General features: G+C 39.1%; 1 protein-coding gene across 1 annotated transcript; it reads right to left on the reverse strand.

Annotated features, from left to right (window-relative positions):
- Positions 1 to 374: 374 nt before the first annotated feature.
- On the reverse strand, positions 375 to 10,917 carry LOC130013602 (histidine-rich glycoprotein-like). The gene is made up of 6 exons (XM_056102380.1): positions 10,751 to 10,917; positions 8,010 to 8,264; positions 6,785 to 6,879; positions 4,810 to 4,991; positions 2,263 to 2,380; positions 375 to 1,087 (listed from the first exon to the last, which is right to left on the reverse strand). Exons 1-6 carry the CDS (start codon positions 10,845 to 10,847, stop codon positions 686 to 688), a joined length of 1,149 nt encoding a protein of 382 aa, XP_055958355.1. The 5' UTR covers positions 10,848 to 10,917; the 3' UTR covers positions 375 to 685.
- Between the last annotated feature and the right edge of the window lie 11,759 nt (positions 10,918 to 22,676).

The raw sequence follows: 22,676 nt of genomic DNA on the forward strand, positions 1-22,676 counted from the left end.
GACCTCTCAAAACAACTGGACAGATCTTTGTTTAGTAGAGGCCATCAAAAGTATAAAAATTCAAAACGAAATAAAGATCTGTATTTTAATCAGATTGACCTTGAACCCAGACACTGTACCCCTCGTAACATCTGAACCTCCTAGACATTGTACCCCTCGTAACATCTGAACCTCCTAGACACTCTACCCCTCGTAACATCTGAACCTCCTAGACACTCTACCCCTCGTAACATCTGAACCTCCTAGACATTGTATCTCTCGCAACATCTGGACACTAACTTTGTACCTCTAACAGAATCTGCGCCCCCTAAACTATGTACCCCTAACATCATCTGGAATCCCTAAACTGTGTACCCTTCAACAAAATACAGACGTTAGAGTACAGATTATTTATTAAACTACAGTATACGTGTACATATCAAAAACATATAAGTATTTCCAATTTTTAACTTTATCATTAACGAAAGATTCTGGGTTAGCTTCAATTTTATTAATGATTCTTCTTTAATTTCTTATTTATACCAAGCTTGCGTTTGTGTTCTTTGTTATGGTCCTTATGCGCCTGTTTATGACCATGATCATGCTCGTCTCCATGATGTTCATCGTGATGATCATTGTGGTGGTTATCGTGGTGATATCCGTGATGGTCATCGTGATGGTCAGCGTGTTGGTGATCGTGATAAACTCAGTGATGACCATCGTGATGATCATCGTGGTGGTGATCGTGGTGATCTCCGTGATGGTCAACGTGTTGGTGATCGTGATGATCTCCGTGATGACCATCGTGATGATCATCGTGGTGGTGATCGTGGTGATCTCCGTGATGATCATCGTGGTGGTCATCGTGGTGGTCAGTGTGGTGGAGATTGTGATGGTCATCGTGATGGTCTCCGTGATGATATTCTTGATGATTATGGTGATGAACTCCGTGAAGTTCATGATGATCCGTATCATCAACAACAATATGTTCCTCGCGTTCACCATGGATGGTATCCCAATGGTCTATAGTTGCACTTACAACAACACAGCACGCCAATCGATCTCCTGCAGAACCCGAGTCTGATAAATCATCTGCGGTTTTATGAATCTGAAAAACAATTAAAATATCGTAATGGTCTTTATGATTCCGCATCAGGTCGTCGTCAATCGGAAGAAAGATGGTAATTATGCTCATCGTAGAAGTGCCTGATGCCACCCTTCCACACCGATTATTTTATTTATTTCTTTCACAACATGTCAAACAGTCGGGTTTTGTTTCGAGGAACACAAGAATATACCCTTGACCCTTACAGTCGTGTTTCAGCGTTTTCTGTATAAGCTTAAAGATACAACAGATGTATGTAAAGAGCTATCCACTCTAGTTATGATAGTTCAAAAATAGATAATGCAAAATGAATATATTAAAAATTTCATTCAAATTACTCTATTGCGAGCAAAGATATCAGCCTTAGAAGGTTTGATCGGGTATGTGCATTAATTATAACCACCGTACTGGTTTTTATTAGAGGTAACCAGTGTATGTTAACAGCAGGCCAATTACCTACACATGAACATAAACAGTTCATATGGGCAGCTTATCTGACGGCCAAATTTCACTTGCAAAGAGATACACTGTCAAAAATGAAAATGGACGTTTTTGATTTTGTCTTAATAATCAGTAATTGCTCCATCAATCCTCAGACATTCAGCAATTCGTCGTGGCATGCTCCTAATCAACCGTTCAATCACGATTTGGGGCAAGCTGGTCCACTCCTCTTGCAGTGTCACGGTCAGTTCTTGCAGTGTTATTGTCGGTTGACGTTGACGTCGACGAACACGTCTCCCGATCAAATTAAACGTAACACACTACAGCAAAGATACGCTAAACAGTAAATCGTATGCAAGAACCGATAGGAAAGCAAACATGGATAGAATACACCAGCACGTGGCAGTTTTCATCAACCCTTCCTTGAAGTGTCACATTTGACAATGAACCCCTCCCACGTGTACGGTGCTATTGTGTGTCGCACATGCAGCTCAGTGGTTATGTTGGGCCGATAAGTTCTTCCATCTGTGAACATACTCTCAAAGTATGCCAAGAGTCCATGACTATTTATCATATCACAACCTGCATAGGTATTTGCATTTCAATATCCCCTACTTTTTTGGAAGAGTATAAATGTTTAATTAATAGTTTATATAACATTTCAGGCTTAAAGAGAGACCTGCAAAAGGCAGATTTAAGATTTAGGTCATGCATCATGTATGTTTAACTGTACGTACCACTAATCCCTTTCCAAGAACACCATAGTGTCCCTCTAGATCTGTATGGTGATCATAGAACGTCTTGTAAGTCTCACCATGTACATCACATTCAATATTACCATAATCACCACTATGTCTGTTACAACACGAAAACATACATTAAAACAAAAATATATACTCAACAAAACATAATCACCACTATGTCTGTTACAACAGAAAAACATACATTAAAACAAAAATATATCCCCCACAAAAAATAATTTAATTTAACAGACAAATAATTTAAGCCGATGTTAATTTTATCCACCTTGGTGGTGCGATACTGGCAAACTGTTCTGCACCAACAGGAAAAATAAAGACATGCTGGAAAGGGGCCCCGTTGGTGGCGCAACGGTTTATTCTTGCTCCCAAAGGTGTACATGGGACCTCTTATATCAATATTATGAAAGTAGTAGGAGAAACTCAGCTTGATTAACTTCGCTGAAATCTTTCTACGAGCTTATCTTCAATCATACTGAATCCAAACTGGGAGATGTCTGATTTCAAATGATAAATGATAAAATGATAAAAATGATTATATTTTAATATGTTTGGGATTCTGTCGGCAAATTGCTTTAAGCAATAGACCCTAGTCTTATCAGGTAAAAACGGACCTTGGTTCTGAGAATAACAGACACATTATGATTACCAGTTGCAAAGCTCTTAATGGTTCACCATAAGTGAATGAAATACGGTTTAACGTCCTACTCGGCTAATGAAGACGGAAATACGCCATTCGGTGTTCAATGAGGGATGTTTTGACCTGACAGTGGCGCTTTGGCTTACTCTTATATCGAATTCCAACAGTCAAGGATTCTTTTACGTGCAAGCCTAATTGTACACAGTACCCCCTGAACAACTAGACAGATGTACGTGTCAGCCCCCCCCCCCTCCTCCCCAACCCCCCAAAATCCTTCACCATTAAAATGAGGAAACCAGGCAGGAAAATCCGGAGGGACTTGCTCAGTCAACACTGGGGGCGAACCCGACACGAGAGCTCCAGGTTAACTAGCCAGCATCTGTTTCACTGAGTCACTGCGACTGCTTCATATTAAACTTTCTTTTATGACAGTGAATAATATCCAACTCAACAGAAACAAATGAAATGAAATGAAATGGGGTTTAACGTCCTACTGTTCTGCTCCTATACTGGGCTAATGAAGACGGGCATACGCCATACAGTGTGCTATGAGGGAAATTTTGCCCGGGCAGCGGAATTATCGCCTACCCTTATATCGAATTCCAACTGCCAAGGGATCTTTTACGCACATTCCAATGTATACACGGGACCTCGGTTTTTCGTCTCATCCGAAGGACTAGACAGCTGTCCTTGTCAGAAATAAATGGACACAATGAACTTTCTGTGTAAAGTATTTGATGAAAATATACTCAGTGCTGGCCAAGGTAATGTGGTGATGTTCTGTTGTTGGAGGTAACCTGTAACGATCCTGGCCCTGTGACATCTTGCGTTGTCATCCTGGAAGATGAAAAAGCGGCCATGACGTCGTGCGAACGGCACAACATGGACTGCCAAGATGTTGTCCCGGTAGTACTAGCCTGTAACACGCCCTGCAACAACATGTAAAGCCGTTCTTCCAGCAACAGTGATGCCTCCCCACACCATAACAGAACCACCCCCAAATCGATCATGTCTGATGACGTTAACGTCTTGGAAGCGCTCGTTTCGACGACGCCACACCCTCCTACGTCTGTCCAAAAAATCAACAGTGAACCTTGACTCATCTGAAAACATCACATTGCTCCAGCGTCGATTATCCCAGTGTTGACGATCCCTACACCAACGACGTCTTGCCTGAATGTGATGATCTCTCAAACAAGGGATCACGCGAGGACGTCGGGTGCGAAGGTGACCCCTATGCAGTCGATTCCGAATCGTCTGGCCACTCACTCTCACACCAGTGGCTGTTTGAAGACGAGCGCTGATCTGATTTGCTGTGATTACACGATTTCTCAAGGCCAAGGTACGGATAAATCGATCCTGGGCTTGAGTTGTCGCCCTTGGTCGACCTGAGCGTGGTCTGTCCTGTACAGATTGTGTATCACGGTATCTGGACCATAGCCTGCTTATGACAGACTGAGAAACATTCATCGTCCGCGCCACAAGCGCCTGTGTTGTGCCGATCTGTAACATGTCAAGGGCACGTAACCTTTCATTTTTGGTAAGCCGACGCATATCAAAATTTGTTTTCTGGTCACTAAAACAATTAAACTGATGTTTCCACCCTGGAATTCAATGCCACAATGACTGTAACATTCAAAGTCAGAGTCGTGCAAATCTTGGGTTGGACCCCCATGATGATCCCAAGCATCACATGCATTCCATGCGGTAGCTATTGGTGCGTTTGGGCGTCACATGTAACTGGAAATGTTTCTTCTGTTAGGTTCTATAGTGACTTTTTTCGTAGTCATTTGCATATTTTAGTATTATGCCCCCAAAATCAAATATCCCCTACTTTTTTTGAATAGTATAGTATCAGGAATTGATAGTTCAGTTAGAGCAGTTACCTGTGTTCTCCTTCAGGACCACCATGTTCTTTACCATCAGGGTTAAAGTGGGATCCCAGTGATTGACAACCATCAATTAAATCGCCGAACTCATGCACGTGAAGACCATGAACATGGCCAGCGTGATCACCAGACATATCGAATCCGGTCAAACGGACTTTAACCTCTAAATGTTTGCCATGCTGTAATAAATTACACAACATTAATATTGAATGTAGATGAATGGAAAGTAAATTTAGATACAAATTAAATTGAAATGAAACTGAATTTATAATTGATTTGGAATACATTATAAAATTGAATTAAATTGAAATACATTATAAAATTGAATGGAACTAAAAAGAAATTTAATAAACAAGCTTTTGTCGCAACGACAGCACATTTTAGCGATCCCGTAAATGCACCACATATCAATTCTTTCAGACACCAATACGCCCACATAGTGGTTTTATCTCAAAACCAAACATACAACCATAGACAGTAGTTTATCCAATGGAGACAGCCTGATGTTTGCAAAATTTGACAAAGTCTAATCTTTATCGTGTCCCTACGCTTTTTTTGGAACAGAAAGTCGTGTCATCCTCTTCGATCTCGAATCTCCACACCAAATTTGGAAATAATATGTAAGCTCCACTGCGTTTAAAACGTTTTCAATAAAGGGGGGTAACTCAAGAACAGACAGTCGTGGAACACTGAATATCACTAGGGCTGGTTCTCTCATATCCCAAATGCTTCAAACTAAATTTGAAATAAATCTGTTGGAAATTGTAACCTATATTGCGTGATACAAATTCGTTGAAAATTTGGTACAGGGGACAGAACGCCATGCAGTGTGAAAATCGGTAGAGTTCATCCTCCCATGTCCCCAATGTTTCCCACCAAATTAAAACAAATTTGTTCAAACATGTGTCATCTATCGCATTAACCAGGTCTTCAACAAAAACAGAATGTCGAAAATCGCTGAATACGGAAAGGGTTCATTCTCCTTCCTATGACCACAACGCTTCCAGATTCTGGAGACCGCTGGATGTTGAAAATTGTCGGAGTTCGTCTTCTCATGACCCCAATCAATGCTTTGTACGAAATTTTAAATGAATCTGTTCAAAGGTTTCCGGTAAAAGTGGGGAGTTTAGCTATGGAACAGAGCGTTGTTAATGGTAGAATATCGATAGGATTCCTCCAGAGCTTTATACCATATTTCAAGTAAAAATATTGCATCTATTGTGCTAACAATGTTTCTGACAATGGGGAGGTAACTCCTCCTCCCAGTAACATAAACCTAAATGGTGTGTGGTATTGCTAAGAGTGAAATCGAGCGTGGGTGACATTCACAGTAACGTATACTCGGTATGGCCTCCGTGGTTTGTTGCCACGGTGGCTACGTGAGTAAGGCGCTGACTTGCTGGTCTGGAGGTTGCAGGTTCGTTCCCAGTGTAGGCCGAGAAAGAAAGTTCATCGGTATTTTTCGACTTGGTTTCCCCTTGTCAGTGTTGCAAGACGCAGGGTCTGACAAGAACAGCTGACTAGTCGTTCGGATGGTATGAAAAACCTAGGTCCCGTGTACACATTGGCATGCACGTTTAAAATCTCTTGGCAGTTGGAATTCTATATAACAGTAGGTCTCCGAGCAAAATGCCCCTCATAGCACACTGTATGGCGTATGCCCGTCTTCATTAGCCCAGTCGGGGCAGAGCAGTAAGACGTTAAACCCCATTTCATTTTGCTTGATATTGATATTCAAAAATTTTCTAGGCCAAAAGTTTCATTTTATGTCTGACCAGCACTTCAGACAACTCAGTGGTGGGTTTTCATTGCGTGTCTCGATGGTAGCCGATAGCGTCCATATACATTATACTAATTATTATACCCAACGGTGCATTGTACCAGTGGAAATAGAAAATATCTATTTCCATTCATGGCCTATCTAATATAGCTAGCGGACGCTCCTGTTTAAAGGGGATTAAAGCGTACGAACCTTTTGTCTAAAGTATATGGTTCCATTTATAGGTTGTTGTTGATCTGCTGGTAGAGCGGTGTTGGGGTGTACATGACACACAGCATATTCATATTCTATAATACATAAAACATAAATAATTCATTATTATTCCTTGCGGCTCAATTTCCATAATAATAATAAGGTGGCAATGATTTAAGATACAGAAAAATAGAACCCTACTCCGTAATAAGATCGGGGGCCTGTTTCACGAAATTTTAACTTAAGATAAAATCCAAATTTTAGTAGATACTTCAATTTTGATTGGCTAAGCACTAAAATCAATCTAATATTATCCAATCAAATTACTAAAATTTGGATTTTATCTTAGTTCAAATTTGGTGAAACAGGCCCCAAGTCTTTAATAGTAAAAGAAAAGTGGAGAAGGGGAGAAAACCCACGAGGTTAGTCAGGCGACCCTGGCCCGTATGACGTATAAGCTAGAGATCGAAATCATCACGTTACTTGACCCAGTCACTGACCTTTTGATCTCAAGCACATACGGGGGGTTGCGTTGCATCATAAGGTCTGTCATTGGGTCAAGTGGTGTGATTTCGATTTCCCGCTTGTACGTGACAAGGAGTAGGGTCGCCTGTCCAACCTCGTGGGTTTTCTCTGGGATCTCTAGTATCCCCCCACTGCTAAAGACCCCTAATGAAATAAAATTGAATTGAACCATAATGTTAGTCCCGGAATGACAAAATTTGTGTAGAGCGGACGTTAAGCCCCATTTCTTAGAAGCCTACATATTTCTTGAACGTTGAAACTCTATTTCTTAAAGTGGTTACCTAATTTATTTACCAGAAAGCGACGCGGTATAAAGATGCATATCGGGGATGGCTAGTACCTTAGCTTAAAATGTTACAATTTCTAAATTAAAATGCATGTTTATTGATCAAAAGCTGATTATGCCCCCGTCAGACCGGAGTGGTCTCCTAATGCCCCCGTCAGACCGGGGTGGTCTCCTTACCGCGCTGCTGCCACCGTACGGCGACCAGAAAATGCCACAAGATCGCCGGCAAACGGGAGAAAATGTCAAAAAAAATTAGCTTGGTGTTTGTTTGGAACATGCTCAAAACAAACGCCGTGACTCGGCGATCATTGGCGACCACGGAAACCACAGTACGAAATATATGGTGTTTTCACCACGAAAATATACATTTTATAAGCATACCACGTGTTTCATTTCTGTGATCATGATGCATACCTTGTGTTTCGTTTCTGTGACCATGGTGCATACCGTGGTGGTCGTCATGGTAATCGTGGTGGCGTCTGTGATGGTCATCATCTAGATGCATGTGTAAATGGATGTGTGTTCCATCAGCATGGTCATCCATATGTGTATCAGCTTCTCCCATCCCATGAACGTGAATCTGTACACCACCAGCACCACCAGCAGTTCCAATTCTGTTTACCTTCTCCCATAATGCAGAGATGTTGGATGCTAAATCGTTTTCAGAAACTACAATGCAATAATAATATGATTATAAAATTCGCTACAATAGTAAGTGTACATGTGAAATTAGAGAAATATCCGCAGAAACCCGACGAGGTTGGGAATGCGGTCCTACTACTTTTCATGTACAAGATGGAGACCACACCAGTTGACTCAATGACCGACCTTATGATCTAAAGCGCACGCATTAGACGTTAGACTAATCGACTACCCCCTACTTCTTTAAGTCTGTTCTGAGTAACATATATTCCTGAGAGAGAGGGAGAGAATGGGGAATGGGGAAAGGGTACAAAGCAATATAACAGAGAGTAAGGTTAGAACGATCATCGGAACTGTCCCGAATATTTCGGATTTATAAAGTCAGCGTGTTAAATGGATTTCATCGCAAAGACCTAACAGTTCTCGCTATAATAGTTAAAAATAGAGTATGGAATATGTGGAAAATTTCAGTCCATTTACTTCATTCTGAGCAGAGTTAAAGAACACGGTAGTCTTGATTGTCATTGCTATCGTTGTTAAGACAATAAACCAAGTCTAGATTATCTATATTTTTATTAAATCATTAACTGACAATCGTATTCAAATCCGATGAAAATCATAACTATTTGATGTTCTAGAGAGTCAATTATCGGCTTGACTTGTGAATAAGTGTATAATTAATAATTTATATAACATTTAAGGCCAAGCCAGAGATCTGCATTAGGCAGATTTAGCTCTTACATAATGCATCTTTAATGCAGCCATTCTATGTGTGTATAAGCAAACTTGGTCAGAGTTACCATTCTTTATTTTAATGCAGTCCATTAAAAATGTACTTTACACTTTTTTCTCTGCATTTTTTTTATAGGACTACGTGTTTTAATCTAACAAAACTCGTGTACTTTCTATGGAAGCCTATAACTGCCATTCATAATTTCTACTTTTCGCCACTTCAGAACGCGAAAGTCGAAATATAAAAGTTACGACAAAATGTGAGGCGACAGCACGCTATACAAGGAAATTAAGAATAATACACCGCGATAATAACGTCACCCGTTTTTTCCTAATTTCTCATTTTCGACTTGTATTTTGGCTTGTGTACCGTCTTGTCGACTTTCGACTACGTGTTTTAATCAAAGAAAATGTGTGTACTTTCTATCCCGAACTTTCGTTTGTCTGTATTGTGGAAATAGACTTTATCTGTTCAAAGAAGGCAGACTGCAAGAAAACAAACCTTAGCCAGGAAGGAATTCTTTTTCACCAAATCCAGGCAATGGTATTTGATGTTCAGAATTCTTGTTAGGGATAGGTTTCCATACTATTTACCCATTCGGGTAAGATTACTTTCTACAAGCTTCTAGTTTGATGGCTATGTGTAGTGATTAAAATGGGGTGATTACTATTCTAAAACTAGCAGTGATTGAATTGGGAAGATTGCTCGTCTCGGACTAACCGTGATTGAACTGGATTGCTCGTCTCAAACTATCAGTGATTAAAATGGGATGATTACTATTCTCAAACTAACAGTGATTGAAATGGGATGATTACTATTCTCAAACTAACAGTGATTGAAATGGGAATATTGCTCGTCTCAAACTAACAGTGATTGAAATGGGAATATTGCTCGTCTCAAACTAACAGTGATTGAAATGAGAATATTGCTCGTCTCAAACTAACAGTGATTGAAATGGGAATATTGCTCGTCTCAAACTAACAGTGATTGAAATGAGAATATTGCTCGTCTCAAACTAACAGTGATTGAAATGGGAATATTGCTCGTCTCAAACTAACAGTGATTGAAATGAGAATATTGCTCGTCTCAAACTAACAGTGATTGAAATGGGAATATTGCTCGTCTCAAACTAACAGTGATTGAAATGGGAATATTGCTCGTCTCAAACTAACAGTGATTGAAATGAGAATATTGCTCGTCTCAAACTAACAGTGATTGAAATGAGAATATTGCTCGTCTCAAACTAACAGTGATTGAAATGGGAATATTGCTCGTCTCAAACTAACAGTGATTGAAATGGGAATATTCTTTAAGTGGCATTTAGCGATCAGGGAACAAATTAACAGAACACAGTTTTTATGGGATACAATCACTAGTTTATTCTAAAAGCACGACGTTTCGACAAGTATCCTCTTATCGTTATCTGTTAATTTGAAATGGGAATATTGCTCGTCTCAAACTAACAGTGATTGAAATGGGAATATTGCTCGTCTCGGACTAGCAGTGATTGAAATGGGAAGACTGCTGTCCCCAGACTAAAATCAGACGATTGCTGTTCTGAAACTAACAGTGATTGGAATAGGATAATTACTATTCTAAGACTAGCAGTGCCTGAAATGGGAAGATTGCTGTTCTCAGGCTAGCACTGGACGAAATGGGACGATTGCTGTTCTCGGGCTAGCACTGGACGAAATGGGACGATTACTTTTTTAAAATTAACAGTGTTTAGGGATAAAGATGGAGTGTCATATGAATTTGACAATCAAACAAAAATACTTACCTTTGGCGTTTGCAGCTTTCTTTCGATTCTTTACCCTCTTTGTCGCAGCCAAGGATAATAAAGCCAGGCTAACTAAGATAAAAATCCACAGCTTCATTTTTAGTTTATAAGTTTATAATACCAATCGATGTGAGCACGTTGACCAACAAACCATATACTGAGTTGGTTCTGGTTTTATCCGTCTTTTAAATAGGTAGTTTTCTCGTGATTAATAAAGCCGTGTGTAATATCAAAGCCGAGTGGAACAAAAACCAGATTTGTCTGAATTTATTCTAATTGAAAGATAAGATAAAGGGCCTTATGTTTCTGCTAATCCTAATATAAATTATTTATATGACCCCCACCGCCACCTCAAACGGACCCTCGCTGTTTTAGTCTAATTGTTAAAGTTATATAAGTGTTAATCGGTATTAATTCTTACACTGTGAATTGAAGTAAACCTAATATTATTTATTTATATTAGATAAACTTAATCTTCATTAAAAGAGACAGAATAACCGCCTTAACCTTCTATTGTTTATATATAGATATATACGTTAATTATTATCCTTTATACCACTCAAGTTGAATCTGACAGGAACTAAATAAATCGCTGTTTATTTGCTTATAAATAATGCGATGTTTTAACTATCAAAATCTTAATCTATGACAGTTTATTACACTAATCCTTATCTCTAATCCTTTAATACTTCTTGTTAGTTGTAGTCGTTTGGATGGGACGAAATTGGCGTGTGTACCTGAGAGAGAGAGACAGAGAGGGAGAGAGAGAGAGAGACAGAGAGGGAGAGAGAGAGAGAGAGAGAGAGAGAGAGAGAGAGAGAGAGAGAGAACTGTACACTCGACACAAACAAGGTCTTTCCGGGACTAACACATATTTCAATTATATTTCAATAATTCGCTTGTGCTTAGGGATATTTAGCAGAGAGAGAGAGAAGAGAGAGAGAGAGAGAGAGAGAGAGAGAGAGAGAGAGAGAGAGATGGGGTTTAACGTCCACTCGACACAAACTAGGTCATTTCGGGACTAACACATTGTTCAATTGTATTTCAATAATTCGCTTGCTCTTAGGGGTCTTTAGCAGAGAGAGAGAGAGAGAGAGAGGGGGGGGGTAACGTCAGCTCGACTCAAACGAGGCCATTTCGGGACTAAAATTCGGTTCAATTTTATTTCAATAATTTAATTCGGTAGCGACCTCACGAAGTTGGACAGGCGACCTTACTACTTGTCAGGTACAAGCAGTGATTCGAAACCACGCCACACGACTCAATGGCTAATCGAGACTACACTGTTCTTCAAACGGCCATAATAGAGTAATTTGACTAAAATTTTCAACATATTCCCTTTACATTATCTAATTTTTAACTAGTATTGCGAGAATTATCTTGAGCCTATATAAAGCACGTTTAATATCCCAGGGACCGTTAGAGGACTTTGTCGGGCACTGACCCTTCTGAAAGGAACTAATATTAGTAACAGACAGCTTTATGGATACCATTCACTAGGTTTATAAATTGCAACGTTTCAAAGCAATAATACAATCAGAAGAGAAGTATATAATGGTTTGTTGTTGTTCGTAGTGTTTAACGCCCGCTTCCTCCGAAGGTGATATCACAGGGTCTTTCCTGTGGGAGGAAACCGGAGTACCCGGAGTAAACCCACAAGGTTGAGAAGGCGCCCCTTTCTCCAAGCCTCATACGCCCACACTAAGGGGAGGGGGGGGTCGCTGAATGGTTAGCGTGCGCGCTGTATCATAAAGTCTGTCATTGAGTCGACTGGCGTGGTTTCGAATCCCCGGTTGTACGTGACAAGGAGTAGGGTCGCCTGTCCAACCTCGTGGGTTTTCTCCGTGTCCTCCGGTTTCCTCCCACTGCTAAAGACCCCTATGCGCAGGCAAATTATGGAAATAAAATTAAACCATATGTTAGTCCCAAAATGACCTAGTTGTGTCGAGTGGACGTTAAACCCCATTTCTCTCTCTCTCTCTCTCTCTCTCTCTCACTAGGGATAGAAACCAGAACCACAAGCCAGAGGTGACTGACCAGCGGGATCTCGAAACGCGGCACTCTAGACCACTATAACCCCCGCCCCGCCCCGCCCAAGGGTTTGTAACAATCAAACGTTTTTAGAGCGCTGTAGGAACAATGCCATCGTACCCTAAAGGATTATCACAACCACAAGCCAGGGGTGACCGGCCAGCTGGAGCTCGAAACGCGACAATCTAGACCACTAGCGCCCCCCCCCCCCACCGACAACGGTTTGTAAAAATCTAACGTTTTTATTGCGCTGTAGGGACAATAACGTCATACCTAAAGGATTATCACTTAATGCCCCGATTTACTGTGTCTATGAATGGCTTCTGTTTTTTAATTCTTAATTAGTTTATTGTTATCTGTTTGTATATAACCTTCTGTAACATGTTAGATATCACCCCCGTGGAAGCGACTTAACATTTTTATTAACTCGTTATTATAGAATTGGGATGTCGGGAATGGTCTCAAATTGCGGGAAATGGCCTCCCATTTCCAAAAATTCAAAAATAAATTGTGTCCCGTACGACTATGCATGTCCGCTCCCACAGCGAAAGAATGTTATCTCAGTCCCCGTCCCCATGCAGGCATCACGGCCTTCTGAGGCTGTTTGTGTATAGCTAAGTATTGTCTCTGACTTTATACTATCACTCACTCGAAACAGTAGGACGAACAGCTTACTAGAGTATACTGCACTAAATGGATAGCGACTCAAAAAAAAAACGAAAAATTTTCTCAACTAGTCCCATTTTTTAACCAGTTAAATTCTCTTGACTCTTGACGATACAATGATAATACGTTAATTAATAATATGACGATATGATAATTTCACAGGTTGATGGTTGTAAATTACTTGTAGGTCGGGGTTTTGGCCTAAATTAATCGATTTATGAGATATATTATTTGACAGAGATTATAATCAGATATGCCACCAAATTGCATATTTGAGGTTCAAGGGGCGGCTCCGACACGGGAGCCCGGGCCGGTTCCCGGCCCAATCCGCCCCTGCACACGACTAACGCCAATTAAAGATACTGTGCCACAAAAGTATTTATCGGATGCTTATTTCCAATACAAGTGACGTCAAGGGTTGCACGCGTAGATTGTCTGAGTTCTTCGCGTTAGGGGGCGCTTGGTGTGTTCGTTGATAAATTTGACGGTGAGCGGGCGTGGAAAAAGTGAAAGACTTAAACATACAACAGTTTCCTATATAAAACCCACGGAAAAAGACGTGGACAGGAGATAATCATAGAATTTACTTAGGCTTCGATATTTATGATACGTTCGTTCGTTTCTGGTGTTTTACGTCCACTTCCACCTAAGGTGATATCGTAGACAATATTTATGATACTACTACTACTTGTTAGTTGTGTTTTACGTCCGCTTCCACCGAGGTGATATCGCAGACAATTACATGTTATGTGTTCAAGGTGCATTAATTTACAATGTGGTTAGTGAGAAATATTAGGATGGTTAGGTTTTCATATATATGTACACAGGACAATAAACAACAGTAGGATAACATGTGCAAAGGACGAAACAGGTGTTAGTAGACATTTACAAGCATGCGATTTGACGCAACAGACATGGACAAAGACGGACATTTTCACAGACAAAGACATATGTACATATATATATATTTTGGGTCGTTTGTGTTGGTCTGGTCGTTTTGTCCGGTAGAATGGCAGGGCGGTGCAACTCTACCTTGGGGCTTTGTTGGTGAGTATGAGTCCTGGTCCATTCTTCCTTCCATTTGGGTATGTTGTCCGGTATGGTGGCGTTGTTACATCTTTATTTCTGTTATTCATTCCTTTTATTGTTGGTTCTCTGAAGGAAGAATCCAGCACCTGAAAAAGAAAGCTAGAGAAGAGAGAGTATTTGATCTTACTTTGATTTTATGGTTATTTCGTCTAGTAAGGCTTCGTGGGGGGGGGGCGGGGAATCATTTTAAACTAATAATAAAAATAATGATAAATGGACATCATCTTTTATATGCAATGAATTCTCCTTTGGCTTCGCGGCCGTCGCTAGGTACTGCGACAGCCAAGTCACGTGACACAAACATGACTTCTTTTGATAATTTCTTTTATAGCTTGGAGTATTTCCTCGCCAATACAATGTTTTGAGAGGGATTTAAAGCAAAGTTTTGATAGATTAATTAGTTTGATTGATTTTCGTCCAAATATATCATCAAATCACGCGGGAAGGTATCTTTAATAACAGGTTATCTAGTCTAATAAATTATCAGAGACGATACCTGACAGACCAAGTATCTTTGATTTAGGTGGAAAATGAAAACCGCCGTTTTGCTTTTAAAGCAAATCCCATCACAAAAACAAACAAATTAAGACGACTCAACATACACTCAATGAAATCGATCAATAAAATGTCGTTAAGGGAATATCAGTGTGGAATTACGAATCAGTAACAAAATATTTTAATTGTCCAGTACACACTATAGACAATGTAAAGTAGATATATTATTCTTCAGACTTAAACATACAAGGTCAACGAACTACCGGGAATCCTCGTATTTAAGCCCGAATTTAAGCTCATGGGCCATTGTCTACGATATCACCTTAGGTGGAAGTGGACGTAAAACCCCAGAAACGAACGAACGAACTCATGGGCTTAAATTTAAAATTTATTTTAGAGGGATCTCCCTTTTATATTTTCAAACCACACGTGTTGACATTGATGGAGTCACCTCGAATTGGTGTACTGCCAGATGAGGACCAACTCACTAATGACCTGTTCGAGGATTCCAGTTCAGACGAGGACATTCATGGGTAACGTATAGCTAGCCCTGAGATCTAATTTGTTCAAAGAACTTTGAAATTTAAAGTTTATGGACAGTTTCTTTTTGTATTTTAGAACATTTATTTGACGGTGTATCACAATTCTGTTTTAAAAACCCTTTTTTGCTGATGAATTTGATTCGTTCTATTTAAAATTATAAAAAGAACCCAAATGTTTGTCGATTTTTCCTCTTTTCGATTTTAAGCCCTGGGCTTAATTTCAGAAGAAATGTTTTCATCACTGACATGGGCAAATGCGATATTAAGCCCAGGGCTTAAATACGAGAATTCCCGGTAGTGGGTTAGTTTGTGTTGATACAAGGTTACCTATTATACACTGACCAGACAAGGAGTGGGATCACCTGTCCAACCTCATGGGTTTTCTCACACTGCTAAATACCTTTACGCGCAAGCGAATTGTTGAAATAAATTGAACCATGTGCTAGTCCCGAAATGACATAGTTTCTGTCGAGTGGACGTTAAACACCATTTCTCTCTCTCACACACACACTAATCAGCAGTGAATATTCGCTAAACCACTACAATCACTGATAAGGATGACATCAATGACATTTGAGTTGGTACAAGGTCAACCATTAGTGTGCTAATTTGAGTTGGTACAAGGTCGCCGATTAGTGGGTTATTTTAAATACGTACAAGATCTGAAATGAAATGGGTTTAACGTCCTGCTGTTCTGCTCCGACTGGGCCAATAAAGACGGGCATACGCCATACAGAAAGCTACCAGGGAAATTTTGCCCGGGCAGTGGCATTATGGCCTACTCTTATCTCGAATTCTAACTACCAAGGGATATTTAACGTGCATGCTAATGTATACACGGGCCCCGTTTTTTCGTCCCATATAAACGACTAGACACCACTGACAAGGGGAAACAAAATCCCTATGAACTTTCTCGGCCAATGCAGGGATCGAACACGTGACCTTCAGGCTAGCGAGCCAGAGTTCTACCCACCCACTTAGCCACCGTGCCCCCCCCCCTCCCCCGGTCTGATCTTCATGTGGTATAGGCCATCGAAAGTATAAAATAACGAAACGAAATATAGATCTGTATTTTAATCAGAATGGCTCAAATTTTGTTTTTCGCGACTGGACAGTTTAAATATAGTAATTATGTTCAAATTCCTGAAGTTATCGACTTCTTGTCCAATCAATAATCAATACACGAATTCTGTTTTTGGACAGGTAATGAATGACCAGGGAAAGTTTTAAATCCGAGTTGTCTGCTTTGAGTTGATAAGTCTGTAATTACCCCAGATGAATTGGACGCTTTACGCAGAGTAATTATACACATTTTGCGTCCGCTTGTTGGATATCGCAAACATTCATGTATATTAATAAATCAGGTTTCCTCCCAAGACATCGGTATAATTGTGCTAATTCTATCCTATTTCGGTAGATTTATTCGTAGGAGTAGGAGCGTACTATCTGTGTAGGATAAAGCACGAAACTGAGGTTATACTGGGGAAAGAAAAATTGAAGAAAATAACCCGAGAAGACGAAAACCCCAGGCAGGTAGTCCGAGGTTTTTCTGTCGATGTTTTTTTTTGAAGTCTTTCTTCCCCAGCATAACCGACGTCGAGGACTTTATTTTGTTTGTAAACATAGACGGTTTATAAGCAAAAAGTGAGAATATCCCCAAATCTTATGAAAAATAAACCTACCCTGGAAGAATAACCCGTTACAGGTTTAAAGAATATAGAATACACCCCAAAGATCAAAGCGATTTATAAAACAAACTATTTTCGGGATCCTACAAAAATGGTATACTTACCATCAAAAAGAAAATCATTTTCGGTTCGCAAAATAAAACTTAAGCAATGTTTCGACTCTGTTCCCTGTTTGACGCGAGACCATTAATTTAGTTATTAAAATAATGAACCCTAACCTTGGTATTTCTACAAGTAAAATGGTAGCTGTTCATGTGTAATATTAATACAACAGATTGTAGGGTTAATAATAGGAATAGAACATTTCGGGACTAACATATTATAATGGTGATAAATTTATGAACTGTTTCTATTTTATTCTTTTAATAATTCCACCGTTCATTTTTCATTCATTCAATTAAACGTTTCTATTATTCTTATATTTCTGTTAATCCCTCATTTCAACTAGACGTTAAGCTACTAATCTATTGACAGACGGGTGACAGCTGATACATCAATGAGTTTCATTACTTCCTTATTGTTTTATTTTATTGCAATGTCTTTTATATTTTAATCTTACCTCTTTAATTGTTATTAGTATAGTTGGGGTATATTGTTAATTCCTTGGATACTGTTTTATTATAAATACCGATTTGTACATTTATGTAGATTATAGGTTTCATCCCGTTTCCAGGACAGTTACTCCGCTTGTAGGACGTGCTGTTCTCCATAATAAATAGTCTCAAGGATAGTTCCAGTCTTTAGTTATTATCGAAGATTTACACTGCTACAATATGGTTCAATTTTATTATAATAATTCGCTTGCTTGCTTGCGCATAGGTGTCTTTTGCTATGGGAGAAAATCGGAGGACCCGGAGAAAACCCATGAGGCTAGACAGGCGACCCTACTCCTTGTCACATACAAACTTGGAAACAAAACCACGCCACTTGACTCAAAAACACGGCTAATGAACTCAGGCATACGCCATACAGTGTGCTATGAGGAAAATTTTGCCCGGACAGCGGCACTACAGCCTACTCATATCGAATTCCAACTGTCAAGGGTTCTTTTACGTGCACGCCAATGTGTACACAAGACCTGTTTTGTCGTCCCATCCAAGGGACTATCCGGTGTTCCTTGCCAGGTCCTCCGTGCTGCATCACTGACAAGTCGGAAACAACGCAACCACATCCCGATGAACTTTCTCTGCTCCCCATTTCATATAGACCAGACCATATCTGTTTATGTTTTTGTTGAGTATTTAGAAAAATCGCGAATCTCTACACGGAAATATTGTGAAGACTGTAGTGCTTCCTTAAATTGAACAATTTATGTCGGTGTGTAGTGCTTCCTTGAACTGAATTAAATCCTTGCTGTCCTAATTATTTGTTCTTAAAACGACCAAATTCTGTTCGATATTTCTCATTAAAAATATTCAACTTGTATGGGTGAGATGCTATCCTATTTTTAAATCGAATCAAATTAATTTACGATGCTAAACGACTTTGTTTTAGTTATTTTTCTAAGCTTAAAGATTGTCATTTCAAGCCCACCCGAGCTACTTATGAAACCAATGCCGAAGACTATCGTCCAACAAGTCTTCAAATAATCCAGCAATTTACAACCCCCCCCCCCCCTCCAAGACCAAACTCCTATACGGAATACATGCAATATGTTCACGGGCTTGAGAATCAATGTGAACGGGCAGGTGGAAAAATTCTGAAAGATTCCTTATCCCATTTTCGGGCAATCTAATTAAAACATAGATTTTATAGTTCAAAATTTCGTTTTAATTGTCCTCACAACACTAGGATCCGGAAGAGTTGTTATATAACAGGCGTTCTAGTTGATATGAGGAATTAGCCAATGAAACGGTCTGTTAGGGCGAGTTCTTGGCGTGCTCTGCACGGAACTGTGGATAAACCACTAGAAACGTCAACGCCGATTGATTGATTAATCAATGTCTGACGTCATAGGGTCAAGAGCCACTCGTATGACCCCTGACGCGACCTTCCAGAACAACTTGTCAGATTTTCAATTAGTGTAGGCCATCAAAAGTATAAAAAAATGAAACGAAATATAGATCTGTATTTTAATCAGATTGACTTTCTGACTTACATTAAAGGGACAATAACACTCTTGCTGGCTTGAAAGCTCCAGAAACTAAATAATATCTCTATCTAAGTACTAGATGTTTAAGTGTCCTACCTGTTGTGTAAATTATCCATTACATTCTATTTTACTTGTCCAGAGGGTTCGAAAATATTTTTAAATCGAAGTTTCATTTGAAAAGGTTTACGTTAGACGTTTCAAACCATTATGTTGAATTTTTCAAAATTTTTAAATAAGGTGTGTTAAGATGAAATTTGTATCATCAATTAATTGAAATATTCTAAAATAGTACATTTTGTTGACCAGCATAAAGATTGGGACATATTATTCAGTTACAACAAGAGTGGTATTGGGCCTTTAAAGGAAAATATTGGTGTCAGTCATTATCGCATATGTGATAGAACTGGTTAAACACATTCCAAATATAATCTTAACACAGAGATTATTGCTACGATAGATGCGTAATAAAGGTTTCAACAATCAGAAGTGACGAACGCCAAAGGTAAACACGAGTTATCCCTCTCTGAAGTGACGAGTGATAACAGATACACGGACGAATTTCTGCTCACTAATAATTATTTCGAAGATTAAAAGTTGTTATATGAGACTGTAAGAAGATATCTGGAAATTCAATAAACTAATTGAATGTCATTAGATAAGAGAACACGAGAAAAATAGAAATAGTCCGTACATTCCCTTGTTTTTATTCATTCTATACTTATAAAAATATGGTAATACACGGACTTTATCTATTTTTCTTTCCTGTTCTCTTATCTAGTGACAGTCAATTCTTTTTATGAGTTGTCAGATATCCTCTCACAGTCTCACACAACAACTTTTGGTCTTGGAAGGAATTATTAGTGAGCAGAAATTCGCCCATGTATCTGTTATCACTCGTCACTTCAGTCTGTTATATAGAGGGATAACTCGTGTTTTTCTTTGGCGTTCGTCTCTTCCGATTGTTGAAACCTTTATTACGCATCTATCGTAGCAATGATCACTGTGTTAAAATTATATTTGGAACGTTTTTAACCTGTTCTATGTGATAATGACTGACACCAATATTGTCCTTTAATATCGCGTTCTAGTATCGTCTTTAGATGCTGGACGAATCAAATATCAGCTCTCTCCGTGAGTAAGAAGTTGGCTCACTACTGGGGGTCGACCGCGGCGTTGACCGAGACAGTTCCAGAGAGTTGCCAGCGTGGTATACCCTTTGTAGTGGTGCAGGACGGAGGGCCTGAAAAGGAATTGCGTCTAGTTGTTCTTATGGGACAATAAACCGAGGTCCCGTGTACACGTTGGCGTACACGTAAAAGAACGCTCGACAGTTGGAATTTATTCCCTGACCGGGCAAAAATTTCATCATAGCACACTGTATGGCGCATGCCCATCACCATTACATTATACCGGTTGGTGCAGAAAAGTAGGACGTTAAACCCAATTTTATTTATTCATATTAGAACAAATATTAATCTAAAGGCTTTGTAAGACATTGCGCTGCTTTTCGGCAATATTAAAAATTGATTAATGTTCCTTTATTGTTGGTCTACTTTAGTTGTTATAGAAAATAACGCCTCCTTTAAAAAAAATTATTACATTTAATGTACATACATTTACAAATAACAATAACAAAATATTTATTTTAACAATGAAAAGCTCAACAAACAATATATCCTTCAAGTTCAGGCTGAACTCTTTAAGAGGCTTACAAACAAAATAATACATTCATTTATTTTAGTTAAAATGTAAAAATACAAACATATGCAAATGAAGGCGGGGAAAGCCACGCCTCTTTCAATGGCTAATTTCGTTCCACCCCCCACCTACCCCCTTCAATATCTTGCAAAAATATGTTCATTGGTTTAAAAATGCAATGGAAGAAGCACTAATAATTGAACGTTAAGGCGGAGAGAGAGAAATGGGGTTTGACGTCAACTCGACACAAACTAGGTCATTTCGGGACTAACATATGGTTCAATTTTATTTTAATAATTCGCTTGCGCATAGGGCTTTTTAGCAGTTGGAGGAAACCGGAGGACCCAGAGAAAATCCACGAGGTTGGACAGGCGACCCTACTCCTTGCCACGTACAACCGGGGAATAGACCATGTCAGTTGACTCAATGACAGGCTTTATGATACAGTGCGCACGTGCTAACCATTCGGCCATCCAACCACCGCACGTGAAGGCGGAAGTCAACTTCCACCCACCTGGTTCCAACAATTGAATCGTACGAAAACAAAATCTCAAAACCCTTCAACAATGATCGATAATGATATTGTTTTTCAGTAACTCTACCGCGCTCCAAAATAGATCCAATGTTGTCTTTCAACTATTGAGTCGAGTGCACGAATACATACATGACGTCACGTAATGGCGATATAGATAGATCTAATACATCGGTTTATAAGATTAAAAGTCAAACTAATTTCTTTTCCAATATTGCCCAAGAGATTCATTTCAGAACAAAAATATAGATATGACCTTAAGCGCTTCATATAGTATGTTCCAAAAGATTAGAGGTCAAACTCATTATATTATAATATTGCCTTAGAGTTTCATTTCTGAACAATAATATGTATACGACTCTAAGCACTTCATATATTCCAAAAATAGATTTTCAATTCGTGGATGTGATATGTGATTCGATGCGAGTGCATTATCAGTATTTAAATACGCTGATTAGTTAATGGACAAACGGAGTGTCAATATTAACAGAATAATTGACATTAACGTCATGACGAAATCACAACCTATTAATACCGTTAAATCAACGCACTTATAATACATGATCATTATTAACAATACACGACTCAAACGGAACAATTTAAAAAAAATAAAATAAATTAACTATAAATAACATAGAAGATTGCCCAAGTACAAAATATAGAAATGTGTATTCATAATATAGATCACTTAAAAAGGTTTATATGAATAATATTTTAAATATTGAACATTACGAGAATTCTACAGATTTACATCAAAGCAAATATGATAATATTGTCTTTTATACCACTCTCAGGCACTGTTTCGGTGTCTTAGCTAAAACGTTATTTTTAATCTTTTTTTAAGGGGAGAGAGAGAAATGGGGTTTAACGTCCACTCGACACAAACTAGGTCATTTCGGGACTAACATATGGTTTAATTTTATTTCAATAATTCGCTAACATATGGTTTAATTTTATTTCAATAATTCGCTTGCGCGTAGGGGTCTTTAGCAGTGGGAGGAAACCGGAGGACCCGGAGAAAACCCACGAGGTTGGACAGACGACCCTATTCCTTGTCACGTACAACCGGGGATTCGAAACCACGACAGTTGTC

This window comes from Patella vulgata, chromosome 7 (assembly GCF_932274485.2).
Source record: "Patella vulgata chromosome 7, xgPatVulg1.2, whole genome shotgun sequence".
Taxonomy (NCBI): Eukaryota; Metazoa; Mollusca; class Gastropoda; family Patellidae; genus Patella; species Patella vulgata.